This window comes from Boleophthalmus pectinirostris, unplaced genomic scaffold, assembly GCF_026225935.1.
Source record: "Boleophthalmus pectinirostris isolate CB_2022bp ecotype Guang Dong unplaced genomic scaffold, ASM2622593v1 HiC_scaffold_4, whole genome shotgun sequence".
NCBI classification, from domain to species: Eukaryota; Metazoa; Chordata; class Actinopteri; order Gobiiformes; family Gobiidae; genus Boleophthalmus; species Boleophthalmus pectinirostris.
The window spans coordinates 42,243,656-42,251,617 of record NW_026571353.1 but is presented as its reverse complement, the minus strand read 5'-3'; the positions used below and the strand labels follow the sequence as shown (position 1 = coordinate 42,251,617).

Below are 7,962 nucleotides of genomic sequence, written 5' to 3'. Positions count from 1 at the left end.
ACAATTTCATTTGTAACAATTTGTAACACGACCTGAACATGGATTTTCTGACTAGAGGCTCTTCTGATGATGAGACTGACCCCGTTTTTCTGTCTAAATGTGTGTGTAAGTGTGTGTGTGTAAGTGTGTGTGTGTAAGTGTGTGTGTGTGTAAGTGTGTGTAAGTGTGTGTGTAAGTGTGTGTGTGTAAGTGTGTGTATGTGTGTGTAAGTGTGTGTGTAATGTGTGTGTAAGTGTGTGTGTGTGTGTGTAAGTGTGTGTGTGTGTGTAATGTGTGTGTGTGTGTGTGTGTGTGTGTGGTGTGTGTGTGTGTGTGTGTGTGTGTAATGTGTGTGTGTGTGTAAGTGTGTGTAAGTGTGTGTGTGTAAGTGTGTGTGTGTAAGTGTGTGTAAGTGTGTGTGTGTAAGTGTGTAAAAAGTTCCCCAAACCTACAGTGAGACACTTCAGACAATGTGTAAAGATCTATAATCTGTTTATCTCATATTTGTTTGTAAACTTTTTCAGAAAAATGAAGCCCCCCCCCCCCCCCCCAGACCCCCGCAGACCCCCCCTCCCCCCCCCTGTCTCAGACCCCTCCCCCCCGTCTCAGACCCCCCCCCTCCCCCCCGTCTCAGACCCCTCCCCCCCGTCTCAGACCCCCCCCCCCCCGTCTCAGACCCCCCCCCCCGTCTCAGACCCCTCCCCCCGTCTCAGACCCCCCCCCCCCATCTCAGACCCCTCCCCCCCGTCTCAGACCCCCCCCCCCGTCTCAGACCCCCCCCCCCCCCTCAGACCCCCCCCCCCGTCTCAGACCCATCCCTCGACCTCGACGGTGAAAGGTTCGGTGACACTGATGCGTCCGCTGTTGACGATCACACACTCAGTGTACGGCACGTTTCTGTCGTTAGTGTCCTGGAGCTCGATCGTGTGAACCACCGTCTGAAACACACATACACACACACACACACATGCACACACACACACACACACACACACATATACACACACATATACACACACACATACACACACACACGCACACACACACACACATATACACACACGCACACACACATACACACACACATACACACACACACACATATACACACACACACATATACACACACATATACACACACACACACACACACGGGTTTAAACCGAAACACCACAACACCACCGTCTCAGCCTACGTCATCAAAGGTATAATACTCCCTACAATGGAAGCACATCCAGACTGGACCAGACTGGACACTCGCCATGTTTACATGAGAGATTTAATTCTGAATAAAAATTAATTCTGCTTTAAAAAAGTCCATGTCAACACATAACTCAATAAAAATGATTTCTTGTTTTTCTATTTCTCTCTTTTCTGTTTCTCTCCTTCTCTTTTTCCGTTTCTCTGTATAATACTCCCTCTTTTCCTCACCATTCCGTCCAGGACTTTCCCGAAGACGACGTGTTTCCCGTCGAGCCACGGCGCCCTGGTGGCCAAGATGAAGAACTGCGACCCGTTTGTGTCTGGACCCGCGTTGGCCATGCTCACCTGAAGAGGGCGACAAAAGGATTTACTCTACACACACGCACACCAAGCTCACCTGCATGCTCTTGGTTTTAGTCTTGGTCTGGACATGGTCTCAGTCTGGTCTTGTTCTTGTCTTGTTCTGGTCTTGGTCTGGACATGGTCTTAGTCTTGGTCTGGTCTTGGTTTTGGTCTGGTCTCAGTCTGGACTCACCCATCCTGCTCCCAGGTGTTTCAGTTTGAAGTTCTCGTCGGCGAAGGTGGAGCCGTAGATACTGTGACCTGGAAGACAGAGGTCAGAGGTCAGTGGAGGGCACGGTTTAAAGTCCAGATCTGGGTTCAGATGTGTTTAGGTTAAAGCTGCACTGTGTAACTTTTCTGCTGAATGTCTGTTTTTCTAGGTAATTTAGAGCTCTAAAGGTTCTTTCAGCAGTTGTTGCTCCAAACGTTCCATTAGATCCAGAAGTTCTTCTTTGGGTTGGTGTTCGTTGGTGTTTTGTTGGTGTTCGTTAGTTTCGTTGGTGTTCGTTGGTGTTTCGTTGGTTTTGTTGGTGTTCGTTAGTTTCGTTGGTGTTCGTTAGTTTCGTTGGTTTCGTTTGTTGTTTCGTGTTCGTTGGTTCGTTAGTTTCGTTAGTTTTTTGGTGTTCGTTAGTTTCGTTGGGTTTCGTTGGTTTGTTCGTTGTTCGTTTGTTCGTTAGTTTCGTTTGTTTCGTTGGTTTCGTTAGTTTCGTTGGTTTCGTTGTGTCGTTGTTTGTTGGTGTTCGTTGGTGTCCGTTAGTTTCGTTGGTGTCCGTTAGTTTCGTTGGTGTTCGTTGGTTTTCGTTGGTGTTCGTTGGTGTTCGTTAGTTGTTCGTTGGTGTTCGTTAGTTTCGTTGGTGTCCGTTAGTTTCGTTGGTGTCCGTTAGTTTCGTTGGTGTTCGTTGGTTTTCGTTGGTGTTCGTTGGTTGTTCGTTAGTTTCGTTGGTGTTCGTTAGTTTCGTTGGTGTCCGTTAGTTCGTTGGTGTTCGTTGGTGTCGTTAGTTTCGTTGGTGTCCGTTAGTTTCGTTGGTGTCGTTAGTTTCGTTGGTGTCCGTTAGTTTTCGTTGGTGTCCGTTAGTTTCGTTGGTGTCCGTTAGTTTCGTTGGTGTCGTTAGTTTCGTTGGTGTCCGTTAGTTTCGTTGGTGTTCGTTCGTTAGTTTCGTTGGTGTCCGTTAGTTTCGTTGGTGTTCGTTAGTTTCGTTGGTGTTCCGTTAGTTTCGTTGGTGTCCGTTGTTCGTTAGTTTCGTTGGTGTCGTTAGTTTCGTTGGTGTTCGTTAGTTTCGTTGGTGTTCGTTAGTTTCGTTGGTGTTCGTTAGTTTCGTTGGTGTTCGTTGGTTTCGTTGGTGTTCGTTGGTGTTCGTTAGTTTCGTTGGTGTCCGTTAGTTTCGTTGGTGTTCGTTGATGTTCGTTGGTGTTCGTTAGTTTCGTTGGTGTTCGTTGGTTTCGTTGGTGTTCGTTAGTTTCGTTGGTGTTCGTTAGTTTCGTTGGTGTTCGTTAGTTGGTGTTCGTTAGTTAGTTTCGTTGGTGTTCGTTAGTTCGTTGGTGTTCGGTGTTCGTTAGTTTCGTTGGTGTCGTTAGTTTCGTTGGTGTCCGTTAGTTTCGTTGGTGTTCGTTAGTTTCGTTGGTGTTCGTTAGTTTCGTTGGTGTCCGTTAGTTTCGTTGGTGTTCGTTGATGTTCGTTGGTGTTCGCTGGTTTTGGGTTGGTGTTGGTTGGTTTTGGGTTGGTTGGTGTGAAATCTTCAGTCTCGGTTGCTTGACACTCCACCAAACACCAAACCCTGGTCGCTCTGTTGAGACTCCACCTCAGGTCCAAACCAGAAACAGCAGGTCCGTGTGAGTGCGCCAACCCTCCTCAATTTCTACCCTCGCGCGCTGGTTCTGGGTTCTGGGGTGTGACGTATGATGGGGGACGGGGGCCGGTGGTCTGTAGGTTTGTGAGTCCGAGATCCCCGACTTCCGCTCAGGGGAAGAGGGACCTGCTGTGTTCAGGAGACTTGGAGAAACATCAGAAGGTCCAGGTTTGGTTTGTTTGGTGTGAAAGGACCAAACTGGAGTCTGTGACACAAGAACGATTTTACTGCCTGAGACGAACGAAGAATCAAACTAGACGAGAGAAAGAACCTGAACCCTCCTGTAAGTGAATAAATGTAAACGTGGAGCTGTTTAAAGTCACACTGTGGAACATTCCAGACAGAACAGTGACGTCTCCATAGAAACAAACAGGTGACGGACCCCCAACCGAAAAGTTACAGAGTGCAGCTTTAAAGTCGGGGTGGTACCTCCGGTCCCGTCTCCGTTGGTGAAGTCTCCTCCCTGGATCATGAAATCTTTAATGACGCGATGGAACCTGGAGCCTTTGAATCCGTAATCCTTCTGCACAAAGAAAAAAAAGAACGGAAAAACAGATTAACACTTAAACGTGTGTGTGAAAGAAGAGGGAGGGCATCTGACACACGAGGACGGGAGGGCATCTGACCTCTCCCGTTGCCAGGGCGACGAAGTTGGCGACTGTGAGTGGGACGACTTCTCCGAAGAGTCCGATGACGATTCTGCCGACCTCATGACCCCCGACCGTCACGTCAAAGAAAACCTACGACACGAGACGAGGTCAGAGAGAAGAACAGAAGAACAGAGAACAGAGGAACAGAGGAACAGAAGAACAGAGGAACAGAGGAACAGAGGAGAACAGTGCTGAAATCTAAATCATAAATCCACATGAGGATGATTTGATGAAGATGATTTGATGAAGATGATTTGATGAAGATGATTTGATGAAGATGATTTGATGAAGATGATTTGATGAAGATGATTTGATGAGGATGATTTGATGAAGATGATTGATGAAGATTTGATGATGATGATGATGATTTGATGAGATGATTTGATGAAGATGATTTGATGAAGATGATGATGATGATGATTGATGATGATTTGATGAAGATGATTTGATGAAGATGATTTGATGAAGATGATTTGATGAAGATGATTTGATGAAGATGATTTGATGAAGATGATCTGATTCTTCGTTTTGAGTCTGAGCTCGTCTCATCCGGGTCTCTGTCTGTGCGCGTGTCCGTGCGCGTGTCCGTCGCAGTGGGAGCCGTGATTTTTCTGCGGGTCAGCTGTTCACGCGCACGCGCATTAGCTCCGTCCGAGTGCGCACGTGGACAGCTGTGTGCGCGCGCCTACGTGACACTGAGCTACTGCGCACACGCACGCGCTCCCCTCCGGCATTTACGCGTCTGTTTACGCTCGTGCGCGTGAGCTATCCCTATAGCTATAACAGACCTACGCACGTGCACGGCTCGACACGCGCGCGCACGCTCACACGCACGCGCTGCGGATAGAGATAAATGCGGCGGAGGCTCCGGTACCTTCTCCGTGACTTTCGGTCCGCTCCGTGAATCTACGAACGACACCGACAGCATCAGCGCCACGAGCACGAGCGCACGAGACATGGCGAGGGCACGAGGAGGCTCGCGGGCACGGCGGGGGGCACAGCGCGGGCACAGCGGGGGGCACAGCGCGGGCACAGCCGGAGACCAGCGCTCCAAACCCGGGCACAGACTCCAAGACGCTCCGGTCTGAAGGAGGAGCCTGGAACAAGACACGCCCACAACAGAGAAGGAGGGAGGAAGAGGAGGAGAGAAGGAGGGAGGAAGAGGAGAGAGAGGGAAGGAGGGAGGAGGAGGAGGAGAGAGAGATGAAAAAGGAGCGAGGAGGAGAGGAAGAGGAGAGGAGAGAGGGAAGGAGAGAGGAAGAGAAGGAGGGAGGAAAGGAGGGAGGAGAGGAGGAGTAGAGGTTGAAATGGTTCAGTGAATCACGTGACCTCATGTTTTTATCATAAACTAATGCACTTTATTATTCCTCTGATGAAAGATGAAGAGTCTACCTCTCTCTCTTTCTCTGTTTCTCTCACTCCGTCTCTCTCTACCTGTCTCTCTCTCACTCTGTTTCTCTCTTTCTCTCTTACTCTGTCTCTCTGTCACACCCTCACTCTGACTCCATCTCCCTCTCTCATTCCATCTCTCTCTCTCTTTCTGTCTCTCTTTCTTCATCTCTCACTCCCATCTCTCGCTCTGTCTCTCTCCGTCTGTCTCTCCATCTCTCTCACTCTGACTCACTCTCTCTCACTCTCTCCCTTTCTCTCACTCCATCTCTCTCTCTCTTTGCTGTCTCTCTCATTTCTCTCTCTCTCTCTCTGTCTCTCTCTCTCAGTCTCTCACTCCGTCTCTCTCTCTCTCCTTTGCTCTGCTCCTTCTGTTATTCCAGGACGTGCTCCTCTGTGTTTTTAAAGTTCTTTTCTATCTGAACACTTCATGAAGCTCAAGGCCTTTTTCTGACCTGAACATGTGTCTGCAGATCAGCGAGGAGCAGGAGGAAATTCTTCTGTTTTTAAATATTATTTCTCTGATAATGTGACACAAAATTCCAACTCCTGCATAATCGTAAAAGTCGTATTTTCTTAAATTATTTTTTATAAAAATCTGATTTTTTGATCCTGTTACATTATGAGGAGTCTGACGGAGCCTGTGTGTGTCAGTTTCAGTTCCAAAGCTCCTCACACCTGCCTCACCTGTCCCCGCCCCCTCTCCACTCACAGACTCAGAATACCACACTGTGGAACATTCCAGACAGAGCAAAAACATCACCATGGAGACCAGCAGACCAGAACTCTGAGAAAAGTGACACAGTAAAACAAAAACAAAAAAACACCGGGAAATGTAAATAAATAAATATAATGAAGTGACTGCAGAGGAGCACAGGACGAGATTGTGGAGTCGTAGGTAAATGTTTAAAAATCTGTCAGTCTGTTTTCTTCTTCTGTCTCGGAGACGCCCAGACTTCCCCCTCCCCGGACACTTCCTCCGGCTGCTCAGAGAGTCCCAGGGCGTTCCCAGACACGTGCATCCAGACGTTCTCCTGAGCTCGGGACTTGGGGAAAACCGACCTCCACCTCGAGAAAGTGCAATGGAACGGACCATCAGATCTGGGTTCAAAACACAAACTTGAGCTGGTTGAGCGGTTGGATTTACGTCACAGTGAAATGTTGGCCTCACAGTGAACGGGCAGAATCGTCTTTTGGTCGTGTTGATGTTCAGTTTGTGTTTGTGTAGAGAAAGTGTCTGTAAAAACTCTGCAGTGACGTTTGTACGGAAGTCGAGAGGGTCACAACAAACGCAAACGCCGCAACAAATACAAACGCCACAAAACAAACGCCACAACACAAACACAAATGCCACAACACATCAAAAAGCCACAACACATCAAAAAGCCACAACACATTAAAAAGCCACAACACATTAAAATGCCACAACACATTAAAAAGCCACAACACAAAAAAAAGCCACAACAGAAGTGACCGCAGGACTCTATTTTCCAACGGACTGATCAAGCGGCAAGTGAAGAAGAAGAACTACAACGTGAACCGAATAATGATAAAACAATAAATTACTTTTACTTACGTTTCCAACTTCTCCGTTCCTTTACTTTTCACGTTGTAGTTCTTCTTCTTCACTTGCCGCTTGATTGGTCCTTCGGAAAATAGAGTCCGGCGGTCACTTCTGTTGTGGCTTTTTGATGTGTTGTGGCTTTTTAATGTGTTGTGGCTTTTTGATGTGTTTGTGCATTTGTGTTTGTGTTTGTGGCGTTTGTATTTGTTGCGGCGTTTGCGTTTGTTGTGACCCTCTCGGCTTCCGTACATACAGACTTCCTCTCACGTCATTCAACAGTAACACAAGTTTTTTTTCTGAATGTGTAAAAGTCAAACTGAAATAAATCGCCGACAGCTCACGTTTACTAACAGACTCTTTCTCCGGATTTTCCCGACTGTTGCACTAGAACGATTTATAACGGACGTCGGGAAAACTGACTCGGATTTATCCACTACGACATTCAACAGAACACAACAAAAGTCCCTCTGACACACATGGGGAGAACACCTGACACACATGAGGAGAACACCTGACACACACGGGGAGGCACACACACAGGGACACCTGACACACAGGAGGGCACTGACACACATGAGGAGAACACCTGACACACATGGGGAGGCACCTGACACACACGAGGGAGGGCACCTGACACACACATGGGGAGGGCACCTGACACACATGGGGAGGAGGGCACCTGACACACATGGGGAGGAGGACACCTGACACACACACGGGGAGGACACTGACACACACACGGGGAGGACACCTGACACACATGAGGAGAACACCTGACACACATGGGGGAGGGCACCTGACACACACGAGGGAAGGGCACCTGACACACACATGGGGAGGGCACCTGACACACACGGGGAGGAGGGCACCTGACACACATGGGGAGGACACCTGACACACATGAGGAGAACACCTGACACACACACGAGGGAGGGCACCTGACACACAGGAGGGAGGGCACCTGACACACAGGGAGGGCACCTGACAC

The 7,962-nt window shown here is 48.5% G+C and overlaps 1 protein-coding gene across 1 annotated transcript; it reads right to left on the bottom strand.

Moving 5' to 3' along the window:
* Window positions 1–785: 785 nt before the first annotated feature.
* On the bottom strand, window positions 786–6,432 carry ppic (peptidylprolyl isomerase C). The gene is made up of 7 exons (XM_020937044.2): window positions 6,383–6,432; window positions 4,896–5,118; window positions 3,998–4,111; window positions 3,801–3,894; window positions 1,718–1,785; window positions 1,411–1,527; window positions 786–917 (listed from the first exon to the last, which is right to left on the bottom strand). The coding sequence occupies exons 1-7, from the start codon at window positions 6,430–6,432 to the stop codon at window positions 786–788; spliced, it is 798 nt and encodes a 265-aa protein (XP_020792703.2).
* Window positions 6,433–7,962: the final 1,530 nt, after the last annotated feature.

Coding starts and splice junctions, on each gene's coding strand:
- ppic (XM_020937044.2), bottom strand. CDS start 6,432: ATGCACGTGTCTGGGAACGCCCTGGGACTCTCTGAGCAGCCGGAGGAA. Junction 4,112..4,895: donor GACCGAAAGTCACGGAGAAG/GTACCGGAGCCT, acceptor CTCGTGTCGTAG/GTTTTCTTTGACGTGACGGT. Junction 918..1,410: donor GGAAAGTCCTGGACGGAATG/GTGAGGAAAAGA, acceptor TGTGTGTTTCAG/ACGGTGGTTCACACGATCGA.